This window comes from Carassius carassius, chromosome 20 (assembly GCF_963082965.1).
Source record: "Carassius carassius chromosome 20, fCarCar2.1, whole genome shotgun sequence".
NCBI classification, from domain to species: domain Eukaryota; kingdom Metazoa; phylum Chordata; class Actinopteri; order Cypriniformes; family Cyprinidae; genus Carassius; species Carassius carassius.
Genome location: NC_081774.1, coordinates 12,461,954 through 12,478,982, shown reverse-complemented (window position 1 = coordinate 12,478,982; position 17,029 = coordinate 12,461,954). Strand labels below are relative to the sequence as shown.

At 37.4% G+C, this 17,029-nt stretch overlaps 1 protein-coding gene across 1 annotated transcript; it reads left to right on the top strand.

Moving 5' to 3' along the window:
- The first annotated feature begins 2,286 nt into the window (after nt 1-2,286).
- On the top strand, nt 2,287-15,382 carry kiss1ra (KISS1 receptor a). The gene is made up of 5 exons (XM_059500874.1): nt 2,287-2,754; nt 3,516-3,640; nt 7,243-7,378; nt 11,139-11,377; nt 14,264-15,382. Exons 1-5 carry the CDS (start codon nt 2,529-2,531, stop codon nt 14,636-14,638), a joined length of 1,101 nt encoding a protein of 366 aa, XP_059356857.1. The 5' UTR covers nt 2,287-2,528; the 3' UTR covers nt 14,639-15,382.
- The last annotated feature ends 1,647 nt before the right edge of the window (nt 15,383-17,029 follow it).

Sequence of the window (17,029 nt, the reverse complement as noted above, 5' to 3'; positions counted from 1 at the left end):
AATGGCACAAAGCAGAATGGAGAGTGTCTGTATTTCCACAGCTGTTATATCGCCTGGTACATTTTAGATTAGAGTCCACTGGCAGATTGTGACTACTGAGAAAAGGTCAAAGCAATGCTCTTTCCCACAAAGATTAAAAAATAAAAGCAAAGAAAAAAATACTAAAATATAATGCCCATGTGCGAGATAATTCGATTTTAAAATGTGCTTTGGGCACATTTCTAGCCTTAGGCTCTGCTCTGTATGTTCTCTTGAAATATTTTTATTGTCTTGCTTGCTGAAGGACATACATATTTCATGACTGGATAGCTAAAAACTGTATCTATGCAGTGAAACCTTTGCCAATTATTTCCATGGTAAGGTGCTTACAACTAATACACTCCATCCCTGCGGAGGAAGAGATATGATGTCCACCTTGTTGAAGGTTGGCCTCCCAGGAGTTTTGTGAACAAGGCCCGTTGACATGACACATTTGAATCTGAGCTGTCCAGTACATCTGAATGCTGAACAGAAGCAGGCTTCAGTCTCCAGAGACTCGGAGAATGCCAGCGGCAGAATACAAATTTATGGTTTTCTACGATCTTCAATACCACCAGACAGGCATACTGAGTTTTAAAGCTTGATTGTTCAACTAAACTTCTAGTGCTGTAAGGTGTGCCATTCTGTCATGTTCTGTTCAAGAGTGATTAAAGTATTAACTGACCGATCACATAAATGATACATTTGATTTTCAATGAGAGTCTGAGTGTATGTGGTAAAGGTTTCAGAAAAATCTGTATATATGTAGACTTTTAAAACATATATACATGAGAAAAAAAAGTTTTTTTCTTTCTTTTTTCTTTTTCCATTTTTTTTTTTTTTTTTTTTGCAGATTTGAATGTGTGAAATATTGTAATATCAAATGCCCAATGTGGATGCTTCCCAAGCAGGTAATACATTTATTAAACCATTATTTTAAGTTAATTTACTATTTCATATAATATTTTGGTGAAAAATGTACTCTAGTATTTTTAGTTACAAATAAAAAGTGTGAAAGATACGGCAATCAGCTGGTCATTATCACTAACAAGTTTAACACAATAAGTTTATATTTAAGAATATGACATTTGTAATTTTGACATCAAGTGTGTTCAAGTCACTCTGGTTAGTGGATGATGCCGAATCTGATGTACCTTTCCTACAAAACTAAAATAGCAAGATTTTTAAACTCTCCATCTAGAAAATGATTTTAAAAAAATTGCATCAGTGTTTTTTTATGTTTTTTTCCAATTTATGAAGATTTTGTAAATTGTTATATATATATACTGTAATTGTACAATACATCATCATATTTTGTGCATGCAACTTTTTTCAACAAATTTACCATCAATAAAGATGCTGCATCCATTGTCTCCAACTCAGAAACTCTGGGCTTAAAGAAAGTTCAGAGTTTTCTACTTGTAATTGAGACTTACAGTATGGTCCCATTCATGTACTGTACATTCAATTCATAAATACAAACTTTCCGACATGAATGCACTATTAATATATACATTAAATTAGAAAAATTATTGATAAACTTTTCCAAACAAACAAAATTCTGATTATAACATCCATTTTATGCATTAAATGTGTGCAATTAAAGGCTTCATTGCATAGGGGTCAAAAATGCTATGAAGAGCAGGCAAACAGAAGTGTTGAATTTTAGTGAACAGAAATTATGGGAGTGTTCGGTCTCCATGTCTTCATCAGTGTTCAACGAGACCACTGTGCTGTTATCAGAGCAGTCCGTGTGTGATTCAACCATAAGTGTGAGCTCCTTCTGATTGTCTGATTGAATTGCTCATTCAGTCTGAATTTGTTTCGATTTGCTCCAAGAGAGCATATACAGCCTTCAGTAAGAAAAAAGTAACCTGAACTCAACAAAGGAGATCCCATATGGCAATTTGCCAGGATGCAAAGTGCAGTCCTGAGAAGCGGTAATTGTGTTTTTCAATGCTGTGGCCAGTAATTTCTAGGTTAGAAATATGAGGTGCGATAGTAGAACAAATTGAAATACATTGATCTCTTTGATTGCACAGGTTTGTGTATCTTTAGGCTATGTGAATTTTGCAGGGTAAATACCACATTTATATTTTGCTTTCTGTGCACACACAGAGCGGTGGAATGAGAGAGCGAGAGAGCCCTAAAATTGTTGCTAGGCGACCTGACATCAGTTCTTCATTCTACAATCATTCTCTTGCCCACGTGTGTGCAGGCTGTGTATAAAGCCAATGGGAGCGAATCCACTCTGCCTTTGAGTGGGTACTGCTCGCAGGGCTCCTTTTTCAAAGAGCTGAAGAGAAATTGCGGTAATCGTCTCCCTCAGACAACCGTCTGTCCAAAAAACTGACTCAGAGACTAGTATGAATTTTATGAAAAGACACCAGATTCTAAAGGCTTATTCTTCAAATTAATTGGATTGGTGGGCATGAGGACTTTGTCACTGCCAGAAAGAAGAAACTTGACTTTTTTCATCTTGTTTCAAGGTCTCTGCCAAGTCTAAAAATATGTTTCCAAGTGAAGACTGGAACTCAAGTGAGCTGCTTAACAGCTCTATTGGAAACTCCTCTATGGAGGACACGGAGGACGAGGAGCACCCCTTCCTGACAGATGCTTGGCTGGTGCCCCTTTTCTTCTCTCTCATCATGCTAGTGGGGCTGATCGGAAACTCACTGGTGATCTATGTCATCTCCAAGCACAGACAGATGAGGACCGCCACTAACTTTTACATTGGTGAGTTGCAGCCAATTCCTTTTTTTCTGCACAAAAGCTTTGGAGCCTTTTACCACATTACACAAGCTCTTTTAAAAAGCTTCTAAAAACAATTCTTAGTGTTTGAATAATATATTTTAGTCTCTTTTTTCAATGTACTTTGCCATAAGTCAGATGAATCTAATTTTGCACAGGAATTGCAGTGACAGGAGGCAAACTGGAGATCAAGCTCTTAGTAACCGTGTCGGTATATTTGTGGTGAATGATTCATTAGTCACAGAATAATGTACTGTCATGTAACCATAAAAATTATTGCATTCCCTGAAGGAATACTGCACAAGGACCTCTTGAGTGAGATTGTGAGATTAGGAAATTCCTTAAAATTTATGGAACTTGAATGAAGTACTCAGTCAAAAAAGTCATAGTCTCTTTATGACTAAATGTTGGCATGTTGTAATGTTACCTTATATGTACTTTTAGTGAATTGTATCAGTCTGTGCATGAAAGAGAATAAAGTCAGATCGTCCACAGTGTCTCAAATTGATCTTCAGTGTTGCTGTCAGAGCTCACATTTAATTCACTGTATTTTCAGCTCACATTTCCATCGTTTCTGTCACCAATTATTTTAGACTTCACAATATTTCAAGCACTGACAGAAACCCGGTACCCCTTGGAGATAACATTAATACAAACAGTGTCACCTCACATTACACATTCTCTTTTTTCATACCTTCTAATCAAATGAAACAGATCATTCATTTCACATATATTTAATCCCTCAGCTAACTTGGCTGCCACTGACATCATTTTCCTGCTGTGCTGCGTGCCGTTCACTGCTACCCTCTACCCTCTGCCTGGCTGGATATTTGGGGACTTCATGTGCAAATTTGTTGCTTTTCTCCAACAGGTAAGCAGAGCACCTCAGGGAACAACACTGCAATATGCTATTTTTTCTTTTTTGTATTGTAAATGTGTCATCTCAGATTGTTTTCAGCACAATGGCCATACCGGCAAAGTCACTTTGAAATGAAAAGTAAGAGGAATAAATGTGTAAAGATCAATGCTGCTAGGATTCTGGACTTCGGTACAGTACCCAACAGTGTCACCCAGTAGCAATAAATGGATTTGTACACTAAGATCTATAATATAGTCTCTATTCTTACTAGAAAATCAAGTTTTGGGCAATGATGACAGAATGACTTTTAGAGTCGAGGGCAGCTCAAGATGGGCACATTGTGACATCGCTATATGGCTGTGAAATTAATTTGCTCAAGCCATGATACTTATTTCACATTCATGACCAAATGTTTGACTTGTGATAATGCTGGTCATGGAACTGCGATTAGACAAAAAGGTAAAAAAACAACCTAGACTCATTGGAAAAACATGCATTTGCCTACATTTCTGCTAAACTCCAAAAATAACAAGCTATAATAAATAAATAACAAGCACATAACAAGCTCCGTATGTATGACTTGTGCTTATGACTCAGTAAATTTCCTTGGTAGCTCACCTTGTACATTCAGCAAATGCATTTTTATCATTTTTATCTCACATTTCATTTTGTTAACATATTGGTAGGGTTTAGTGTAGGTGGTACTTTTTTAAGATTTATATTTGCCATTTTAAATTTATTTTTGCTGTACAGTATGATGGCACACTGCCCACAAGGTTACCAGCGCCAACAGTTAATTTTAGGCACAAAATATAGCATTAACTTTTTTTTTTTATGACAAAAGTATATGGGCTAAAAGTGCTAGCATTCCTAGTGTTTCAAGGTAAGTAACTAATAGAAGCAAAACTACTTTACTACATTTTTAAATAGCATGACAGTAGGTATTGTTTTGTTTAGCATCTTTTTACAGTGAAATAATATGTCAAACACTGTACAAACTGAATGAATCTGTTCAACTCCCGAGCCACAAAAAAAAAAAAAAAAAAAAAAAACCCTGAAAGCAGGTACCTGTGCTTACGATATCAGTCGTTTAAATCAGGATCATACGCAGTCTTTTGGTTTCGTACTTGGAATCCATCCCCCAAAGCACATTCGGCAGACGTCAACGTTAATCCAATCCTCCAGGCAGCGCCAGCGCCTCCTACCATGGTAAGGCCTTTGAAACTCTGAATCCTCTGAACTCTGGCCAGCGGTAGACAGCAATCAAGTCACTACAGTCCACACCCTTTATCGTTCCCCTTATCACTCTCTTTATCAATGCGCGATCCTAGACAGTTTATGCGAAATGCATTGGCTCGCCGCCAATAGTTGTCCTATTAATGTCTGTGGTGCACTTTAAATTAGTGATGTTACATATGACACTGAAGCTTCAAAACGCATATCAAGTAAGCAGCACAATTTCTCGCAAAGCTCTGTGCCGGGGTGTGTATTGTCTTCAGAGAATCACGTGATCAACAGGCTTTTGGCTGCAATAGTTTTTGTTAACCACCATATGGTGCTGTTTTTGACACTCACAAAGCTTTGAATCTTTACCAGAAACACCCTGGGTTCCATTCGGAGGGCTCATCATCCCTATGCCCTAATTCCTTCAAAGTTTTTACCCTCATGAGTTAGAGCTTCGAAGGGTTGAAGGATGTTGGAGACCAAACAACTGTTTCTTGAAGTGCCCTTGAAGAGCGTCTCCATACCCACACGCCTTCATCATGTAAAGAATCTGCGCAAAGGATCATGGGAGCCCGAACTTTCCACCCTTCTAAATCCTTCATTCCCTTTGAAGTAGCCAGTTTTGAGCACTTCGGCTTAGAACGATCCTTCAATATGGCGGCCATGATTGTTTTCACTCCGAAGTACCCTTCAGAGGGAGATATATCCCATTAGGAACCCACCGACAGTCAGAGGAAGGCCTTATTGCTTCATGAGACTTGCCCATCACTACTTTAAATTAGTCAGAAACTTCGCAGTCACACTTAGCCAGCAGTAACTCAAAAAGTTCACTTACTCAGAGTCCACTCTAATATCCTTGAGATGAACTACAATGCTCGTATTTCTAATAAAAAAAATACATATACAAGGGAGATATTTAGCTAACATCTCCTTTCTTTTACCCGTACTATCTTCTCCTTTTCTTGTTCTCTGCCCCCCCCCCCTTTTTTTTCAGTACCTTGGAATTGTTCTAGACAAATTTAGCTCTGATTAGATGATAGGCTACCATGATATACAGCATTTGTTCTGAATTTCAGATAGATGTAGCTTCAATGTAGTAATCTAACTACTTCTTCTGAAAGGATAACAAGCTACTATAGTATAGCTACACTTTAAAACTGTAACTTGTAGCTTGACAGGCTTCAAAGCTTTCCCAACAACAGCGTTCTCTCTGCAGCAGTACATAAAAGAGTACCGTAATCTTCTGAGAACTCAAACAGTTCCATTTACAACAACTATACAAAATATACATCAAAACAGAAAACCACCACTGAACAGAAATGCTCTTAGGAATACCATTTTATTTATTTATTTATTTTTTTACATTTGGGTGTACATAAAGGAAGAACTTCTTTTTGTATAACATGTCAACATTATGATTCATCCCTCATTTCATGTAGATTATAGAAGATGAGTGAGTCAGTCTTATTCACAGCCTTGTGAGAGACTGCATGGGCCAAACAAAATAAGTAGGACACAGTATGTTTATAAAAGCTAGCGTTAAAAACATAGGAAAGGGAAAAGAAAACTACCTTTATGTCCAAAGAGATATGCCATCCTGTCAAACATATGTAGACACTCGTTTCATGCTATACTTTGAAGCAAATTCTTAAATAAACAATATTTCAGGGCAATTGGAACTAAATAAAATGTAAGTAAAACTTGCACAGTACCAGTTTGCTGTTAATATACAAGTCTTTTTTCTTCTTTGTATTTAATTACCGAACAAATGAGCAGCTTATACAAACACCAAACAATCGCTGTGGGAGGAGTAACTGCATAAATCCAGTTGTGTTTTTGCTCTTACCTAATCCTGTATTCTTCATACAGGTTTGGTCCAAAAGCACTGAGAAGCTTATCTTGTCGGACACACAGGCCTCCTCAGATTGAGACTAAGCACATATTTTTTGTTTAATAATTAGATACCTTGCACAAAAGACGATGAAATGGAACAGCTCTTTGTTCACACCTGTTGCATCAGAGAGCTAAGGGATAGTTAAGCCTGCATAAAAACACTCGGCACAATGATTTAATTTATTCTCTAAAGCCTCTCCTCCTACCTGATTCTTTTAATTTAAGATGTGCAATCAGGCACTTCAGTTCAATTAATTCACCAGACAAAACCACAAGTGAATGGGGCTATTTTTTGTGTTTCTAGAATTAATTCAAAAGGCGATGAGCTAAAGACTGGCCTGTACTGAAAGCATTATGCAGATGTGTCTTTGATGTGTTAGATTTTAGATTAGTTAAATCCAATTTTCATGTTTACTATAGTGATCTGGAGCATGTCTGTCTTGCATGTCCTGATAATGATATGAACACATGATAACAGAGGGTTTGGCAATGTGTAGGTGACCGTACAGGCGACGTGCATCACTCTTACGGCGATGAGTGGAGACCGTTGCTATGTGACAGTGTATCCTCTGAAATCCCTGCACCACCGAACCCCTCGTGTCGCAATGATTGTTAGCATCTGTATCTGGATCGGTAAGTCATTTAGTACAATTATATATCACGTACACAAAACATGTAATTATGTAATTAATGGATAGTTCACCCAAAAATGAAAATTACCCCATGATTTACTCACCCTTAAGGCATCCTAGGTGTATATGACTTTCTTTTTTCAAACAAGTACAATCAGAGTTGTATTATGTTACGCTGATGTTCTATGTCATCCTCACCCTCCCAGAGCCATGTGGGACATGTTTAATTATGGATGGCTATGCTAAATGACTAAGACTTTTGAAAATTAACCCCCACCCACTACCATTATAAAGCTTGGAAGAGCCAGGATTTTTTAAAATGTAACTCTGATTGGATTCATCTGAAAGAACAAGGTGGGATTGACGATGAGTAAATTATGAGGTTTTATCTATATTTTCAGTTTTGGGAGAACTATCCCTTTAAAAAATGTCCTGGCTCTTCCAAGCTTTATAATGGCAGTGAGTGGAAGTCGAGATTTGAAGCCCAAAAAAGTGCATCCATCCATCATGAAAGTACTCCACACAGATCCAGGGGGTTAACAAAGGCTTTCCGAAGTGAAGAAAAAATATCCATATTTAAAACTTTTTAAACCGTAATCTCTATAGCTTCAACTACTGACGTTATTTTTTGTATACTTGCACTAGATGGACAGCATCTAAATATTTCATTTCATTGTTTTCTGTTTTTAGATGCGAAATGTGTTCTGTGTGGAACAGTGATGCAAATGTAAATGCGTGATGGGGCCATTCATGCAGAAAATGTTCTCTACGTGAGACAAAAGCAGTGAAAAATAACACAGCGCCTCGAGATGCAAAAATTCTTTGACACAGTGTATTAAAAAACATGGCACTCATGCACAAGATGCAGCCAGACATGGCACAACTGTCAGAACAAGACTGCAGAAATGCACTCTGTGTGAACCAGCCCATAGAATCTCTATATTCCTTCCAACGTTGTTTGTCTATTATCTCAGCCTGATCTCATAAGTATTCATACACAGCATTTATACACACATACAGTTTATATTAGGCTTTATATTAGGCCTTAACTACTATGTACTAACATTTAAATTTATCAGTTGAAACAATGCACTTATTTTGTACATACGTGTTTTTACATTGTACATATATTTAAAAAACCTGTATGTAATTATATCTGTAATTAATTTCTGTAATTAAATTTATAATTACACTGTTGACCCATCCCTTACACCTTTACCCACCTCTAAATTTTCCAATACCAACAAACCTGTCCCCAACTTTACCCATATCCCACCTCAATAGTGTTTTGCAATACAATATGAAAACAATAAGTACATTATACTTATTTTTTGATGTAAGTACTTCAAGGCCACATAAAATGGGACCAAATATAAATATAGCATAAATAAAATAGTAATATATATTAACTAATTGTATGTATTTTATTTAGAACTGCAATATATTTACTATGATATTTTATGTTATATATTTTTCATATTTTATTTTTGTATATATTGTAATATTGTATAGACCAAAACATGCCATTACCAGAGGTCTATCTAATCTATAAAAGTAGTCCCACTGTCATGTCCATGGACTATCTGTGTGTTTTTTTCTACCTATGTGCTCCCCATGGCCCAGATTCTCCCATGTGTGATTGCCTTATTTGGTTCAGATGTATCTTGTTAATTATTTAGTTAGTCCTTTATTTAAAGTGTTGTCTGCTCTATGTTCCCTTGTCTGGTGTTAAACATCTTGATGTTCTACGTGTGTCTCCAGCCTACCCTGAGTTTCGCTGCTTTTGGATTATTAAAGACCATTGTTTATGATTATCTCGCTTCTCCACATTACTTGCTCCTCTCTGTAGCAATCATGACAGAACACTGGGCTGACAAAAAGTTTATTGGCATGTTTTCCCCCATTTTGTTTCTGTGTTTTGTTCATTTTTTTGTTTGTTTTCCATTGTTTCCCCATGGATCCCCTCCCAGCTTTGTTCATCTCCCTAGCCCATAAGGACCTTCCCCTTTTGGATCTGGGACTGTGGTAAACTGAGGGGGGTCCCAAATTGGATTTATGGGCTGACCTACCCCCTGTTCTTCTCCAGAGTCCTCTGTCAGTTCCATTCCCATGTCCGGCCCACCGGCCGATTCACTCCCAAGCCCTATGATGACAGCAGCAATCTCCTTAACCTCAGCCCAAAAGAGGAGAATGAGGAGGAAAAGACTGTTGGCTTTAGCCCCTGACCAAAGTCGAGAGATGGCTCGAGCCCCTGACCAGAGTTGAGAGATGGCTATAGCCCCTGATCAGAGTTGAGAGATGGCTTTAGCCCCTGACCAGAGTTGAGTGATGGCTCGAGCCCCTGACCAGAGTTGAGAGATTGCTACATTGAGTGATGGCTCCAGCACTTGACCAGAGCTCAGAGAGGGCTGGGTTTCCTGTGTCCAACCAGGGAGGGGATCAGATTCCGAGTCAAGCTCAGAGAGGGCTAGGGTTCCCACGTATGACCCAGGGAGGGCCACAGATCCCGAGTCTAGCCCAAGGAGGGCTCCTGTTTCCATATCCAGCCTCGGGATGGCTCCTGTTTCCACGTCCAGGCCAGAGAGGGCTGCAGTTTCCAAGTATGACACAGAAATGGCCTCAGTTCCCGAGTCTAGTCTGGAGAGGTTTCCCTTTCCTGAATATGGCCCAGAGAGGGCTTCCACACCCTCCTTGGTCTGTCATCATCCATCCGTCACCTCGGGAGTCTATTCCTCTTTCTGCGCCTTGTCCCTCCAGCTCTGTCAAGATTCCTCCTTCCCTTCAGCTCCTCCTTGGTCCTTCCTATCACTCTGGCTCCACCGCGGCCTTCCAGATCCCTGCCTCCGCCTCGGTTGCCTGAGCCATCTGCTCCGTATTGGCCCTCAGGATCCTCCCCATTACCCTGGCTCATCGACTCTCCATCTCCGCCTCGGGCTCCTCAACCACCTCCTCTGCTGCCATCGGCCACTCCACTGAAATCGCCAGTCCTTCCTCCACCTTGGCTTCTCCTTCCATTGGATCCACAGTGAGTTGCCTTCATGACTGTGGCCTGGGTACCACCTGGCTCTATCTGCACCAAGCCCTTCCTGTTTCCATCTGGTTCCTCCTGTCTCTTCCCTGGCTCCTCCCCCTGTGGGCTGAACCATGGACTCAGTCTGCCGGCCCCCTCCTTGATGCCAGTCTACCTCCTGAGCCTTCTTCCAAGTTCCCACCCGTCCTTCCCTATGTTGTTTCTACTGTGTGAGCCTTCCGTGAGGTGGGATATAAGTCATGCCCATGGACTGTCTGCGTGTGTTTTCCTCCCCACGTGCTCCCTAAAGTCCCAGTTTCTCCCATGTGTAATTGTCTCATTTGGTTCAGATCTGTCTCGTTAATTACCTAGTTTAGTCCTGTATTTAAAGTGCTGTTCCTTTGTCTGGTGTTAGTCTTGATGTGCTACATGTGTATACAGCCTGCCCTGTGTTTCCCTGCTTTTGGATTTTTAAAGACTGTTGTTTATTATTATCCCTCATCCCCGCATTCCTTACTCCTCTCTGTAGCAATCGTGACAGTCACTAGGTTTAGACAATTAAAAAAAACCTTTCTAGAACTTTTTTCCCCTGAAGAATTCATGTAAATGCTTTAGTAGAAATTCATGCTTCACATTTATTCTTTTAAACATGTCCAATTCCATGTAATTGCATGACAATACCTAACTGCATTTAACCCAGAATACTCCTATTAAATTAAAATTCTCATTATCCCTTTTCTTATGCAACAAGGTTCCTTCATCCTTTCCATACCAATCTTCCTGTACCAGAGGCTTGAGGATGGCTTTTGGTATGGACCAAGAAAATACTGCATGGAGAGGTTTCCATCAAAGACCCACGAGAAAGCTTTCATCCTCTATCAGTTCATAGCCGTATATCTACTGCCTGTCATTACCATCTCCTTCTGTTATTCCTTCATGCTGAAGAGAGTGGGACAAGCCTCTGTGGAACCAGTGGATAACAACCATCAGGTATGATCTTGGGTAACAACAATCAGTGATGACACTGCATTGAATGGATATGAAAGGCTATATGTGCTTTAATCTATTATTCAGGTTTATATCCATCCGAGAGGTTGTGAAACATCTTGGATTCTTTTCTTCTCTTCAAAAGTAAAGAAATAAAGGAGTTGTGGTAGTAACCTTTATTTAACAAGGTAAAATAAAAAATATTCTAAGGGCAAATTAATATACAGTATGTAGCGCCATGTAAAAAATGAACAAATAAATAGAGAGCTTGATTTTGTACATACTATACTTAAATATAAATAAAATGTCAATTAAATTAAAATTAACTATATTAATATAAAGTACTTTTAAAAAATGTGAGTGTTTATTCCTGATTTTTTAAATTTTGTAAGATAATTTTCACAGCAAAAACAGCATTAGGTCATCTGGTGTAGGTGTGGTTCAGTAGGCGGTGTACGAAACCTAAAGTCATGACTTTACAGTTAGCGTTTTTTGTGTATGAAGTTTCCCCCATGTAAGCTATGAAGATAAGCATTTTTTATAAAAATGGAATCATATATTGAAACAGAACGGAGCCCCTCACATGACACGCAGGAAAAAATATAAGGCTAAATCGTGTAAACGATTTACTAATTCGTTCCCTCAATGTACTAAAACGTGCACACGATTAGCCTACTATTGCGTTCCCTCGATTTAGTATTGCGTTCACTCGATTTATAAATTGTGCGCATGATTTACTAATTCGTTCCCTCAATGTACTAAAACGTGCACACGATTACTATTGCGTTCCCTCGATTTAGTATTGCGTTCACTCGATTTATAAATTGTGCGCATGATTTACTAATTCGTTCCCTCAATGTACTAAAACGTGCACACGATTACTATTGCGTTCCCTCGATTTAGTATTGCGTTCACTCGATTTATAAATTGTGCGCATGATTTACTAATTCGTTCCCTCGATTTGCTAAATCGTGCGAACGCAATAGTAAATCGAGGGAACGCAATAGTGTGCAAACTTTAATAAATTGAGGAAACGAATTAGTAAATCTTGCGCAAAATTTATTAATTTTTTTCTTGCATGTCATGTGTGGGGCTCTGTAAAAACAGACATTTACTTAAATAGATTTACTTTAGATATACTTTCACCCCTTCAGACACTGCTTTATTGTTTTTTTTTATCAACTGCTGAACTGATCATATAGTGCCTACGAAAACCAAACTAACCTGAACAAATTGGTTGAAGTTACGCATACTGCACACTAGTTTCAGGTGTGCCTTGGACACATCAGACAGCTGAAACATTCACACGTGATTTGGGCCCTTATTTTTCTTTGTTACAGGGTTTAGGTTCATACTATACCTATGCTTAACAACTTTTAAGCAGTGGCACAAATTCTTTATTAGACTGAGAATTGCAGTATTTTCTCTTTGACAAGAAAACCATTCCCTTGTAATGAAAAGCCACCTCACAGCTTGATTCTGCCCCCACCACACTTCTCTGCAAATATACAGTAGTTACTTTTTGATACATGGGCAGTATAGCTTTGCCACACATTCACTTTGAATACCAGACTAAAAGCTGCTAAAAACAATATCTTATCTGAAAAAAAAGAACTCCCACATGACAGCTGAGGGACCTCTCACTCACTCAAAGTTCCCGAGTCACCATACTGCTTTTTGGCCATAGTTACACCATCTAACAGGTCTTTTTCTTTTTTTGTAGTTGGTTTTTTTGAGGAATGAATAACTGAGGACGCAGCAGTGCTGCAAAATCACATTTGGATTTTGCTTAGTACCCTTTTCCCAATTAATGCTTTTGTTTCATATTATCTTCTTATCTTCATTGTAAATTCTTTGCCATGGTCAGTACTGTTCATTTTCAAAGCCAACAGATTCACAACATGAATAATGAAGGAGCTGTGGAATCTTAATCCAGAAAATATGCTGGCTAATTTAGTAATTCAGAGATCAAACTCAACTGTTTTTACAGCAGAAATTGTGAGTGTTTTATTTATCTGGGTATAGGTACAACAGTATATTGTGGTTTGGTATTGTAGGAATATTTAAGAGTCAGTGATAAATAATGATTGATCTAAATTGATGAAACATAGTCACTGAATTCATGTTGCTTTACTTAAAAAAAAAAAAAAACGAAACAAACAAAATTAACAAAAAAACAAAAAAAATTCTTTACATCTTGAATATTCTTATAAACACATCTTAATCATTATCTTAAAATATATTAAAATATATTAAAATCCATCTATAATTAAATCTATGAAAACAAATCCCTTGTCTTAACCTAACTTGCCTTCATTTTTCATTAAAATTTTCTAAAATGTAAAAAAAAATGATGTAACTTTATTTTCTGTCGCATAACTATTATATACTTTTTACAATATTAGTCATATTTTAAAACAAAATATATTTTAAATATGTAAATATGAATGAAAGATTATGCAAATTATTTAAGTCAACATGACTTTTTAATGAAACTTTTAATTGCTCATTTTTTTTTACTTTAACCCCAATGAAAAATATCAAAGGTAGTTTTCATTTAGAAACTGAAAACGTTTTCATCAAAAAGAAGTGTATTCAATTCATTTTTAAATATTTGTTAATAACATCCAGACAGAATTTTTTTTTTGTTTCTTTTCAGATTTAATTACATTAATATTACAAAGAACTGCATTTCAGTGTTCAACTTCATTAGAATGACTGAAATTCTTAATAATTTTGCAGAGCGCTATTGCTTAATATATAACAAAACAAATCTGTGGAATTTTCTTTAAAATATCACTGATCAAGATGTATTTATTTATTTATTTTTGTAAAATCATGTCAGACCCTTTGGCTGCTACAATCATATCAAAACCTTGTTTATTTCAGGTCCACCTGCTCTCAGAGAGAACTATCTCCATTAGGAGTAAGATTTCCAAAATGGTAGTGGTCATTGTTGTTCTCTTCACCATCTGCTGGGGTCCAATTCAGATCTTTGTCCTGTTCCAGTCTTTCTATCCCAGCTTCAAAGCCAACTACGCAACATATAAGATCAAGACATGGGCCAACTGCATGTCCTATGCCAACTCCTCTATCAACCCTATTGTCTACGGTTTTATGGGCGCCAGCTTCCGCAAGTCCTTCAGGAAGACCTTTCCCTTCCTCTTCAGACACAAAGTAAGAGACAGCAGTGTCGCCTCCCGCACGGCCAATGCAGAAATAAAGTTCGTAGCAACGGAGGAGAGCAACACTGAGAGGAAATGAGAGCGGATGACACCTCAACCATGAATCCATGCCAACTGTCTAGTCGCCGAAGCGCAGGCTTCCCCCATAAATAGGGATTATATTCAGTTCGCTGAGATGTGAAAAAATTCTAATGTGGTGCAAAAGGCCATTTAGAAGGCAAATAACTGCAAAAGTGCACATAAATTATTAAAGTTTATAATTACAGCTGGAGTTTAGTAGTATTATTTAAAACTGGCATCCAACCACTCTTATGATTGGCCTGGCTATGTTACGAGAGCTTGAATTTGTAAAAATGTTTTATGGAAAGCTAATTTTACAGGGCGTAAGTTCACGGATGGGGAACCAAACGGATGTTCTGCCAGCGGAGATGTGTAGGAGCTTGCCTGAGAGGATGTTGACTAAATCAAACATGGCAACTGTTGACTCATCTATTGTGTTTGACATATACACGACACCTCCCTGTGCACACTTCCTCATGAAACACCACTCCAAACTGCCCTTCATCGGTTGTATTTATATATTCTGAGCATTCTACCACACGGCTCAAGCTGAAGAGGTGTACTCACAAGGTATAGACTCTCTCAAAGCACACCACTTCTCAAGAATGAAAGAATGTTGCTCAAAGCATGCAAATTATGCTGCAACTACCAGCAAGGCAATTGAGATTATTGTAGGATAGACATTGAGGGTTAACAAGCTTAAATGAAATTGAAGATGATAAAAATAATATCATTAATGTGATAAATGTAAGATTTTTTGCTTTAAAAATTTTTTTTTTACCTGAGCAGCACATTTATAGTATACCGTGTCAGGCGCAAGTTGCTGCTAAAAATGCTGGATGGGCATACAACCGTCAAATATGTCCATCTACCCTAGTAAAAAAGTTTTGTATTGTTCAAATCTATTAGCATATTTACGATTCCGTTCAAGACTTATTGGTTTAAAAATTAAAATTAAACTTTATATGGAGTATTACTTGTGCGCAATGCACATTTCTTAATATTAAGCCTACAATGTGTTTTAATGTCACTTGATGAGGGTTGTATGATCTTTAAATAATAAAGGTCTTTAAATGCAAGATATTTAAAGTGATACTTGCAATAGTTCCACTTTAGCACAATCAAATATACTTCCGTGTATCTTTAGTTGGACTTTAGCACTACTTCCACACAATTAAAGTACAAAATAAGTTGTTCCAATTTAGCAGATTTTAAGTATACCAGTTTAGTATACTAAATATTTTTATTAAGTACAATATGTCAATTTATTTGTAGTATATTTATAGAATTAAATACATTTATTTCAAATATATTTTAGTGTATTTTTTTTTTTTAATAGAGTAGTGCATTTTGACAAAGGAAAAGAAGTGCATTGGAATGCAGCAACGTTTTTGTGTGAAAAGCCCCTTGATATATTGTTGTAAAAATGCAACATTTGTGTGCAAGATACTGAAAAAGCAGTGCAGAGCAGTGGTCAAATATATACAGTATATATTTTTTTCTGAGAGGCGATTTAAACAGAAAGCGTAAGTTTTTTGCATGTTGAAAAATACAAAACAGTTCAAGAGGCACATTTTTTTTTTTTTTTACAATTTAACCTTTTTTAATGAGTGGAATGGTGAAATGTTTCCTAACAAGATTACAATTAAACAAAGCATTTTTGAAAGGTGAAATGCAAAAATGCTTTCTGTGTGAATGGCCCTTAAGTTGTCTGTATCTTAAAAACACTAAAAAAGAAGCACAACACAGTGGGTCAGTCATGTTTTTCTAAAAGAATGAGTTTTTGGGTTGAAAATGGCAAGACACAAGCAGTGGAAAAGAAAAAACCTTTAACTTGAGCACCATGTTTTTAAAATGCTGTCATCTGTTATAGACTGTGCAAAAGCATGACGGTTCAACACATCCCTCTTCTGCATGTTCACATAGAAAAGCAACTGAAAATTTGTGAAATGCAAAAATGCGTTCTGTTAAAATGGCCCTACAAGCAAGGAAGTGGAGCGCAAAAACGCATTCCACATGAACTGTCACTTACATATTCAGTGTTTTGGATTTGGTAAATGAACAGCATCCTCCAAGGATTTCCGAAATGTGCCCATCATGTTGATGTAATAATTGCGGTAAAATGACTCTTTCATGCACAAATGGCAATACAACACATCTACAGGGTAGATTTATTTACCATGCTAAGTGAGAAGGAATTCAAAGGGGAATTAAGTGTGATTTTGTTTTGCTAGCGTGTGCTACTGCAAAGCTTGCTTAATTACTTTGGCCCAAAGCAAAAATAGATGTCTTATCATTAGCATTTGTGAAATGTTTTAGTAGCTAAATGCTTTTCTTTAAGTGCTGTCGGTTTAACCTTGGCATTAATAAATTATTTAGTATTCTTCAAGCATGGTCCTGTTAGCTTTTT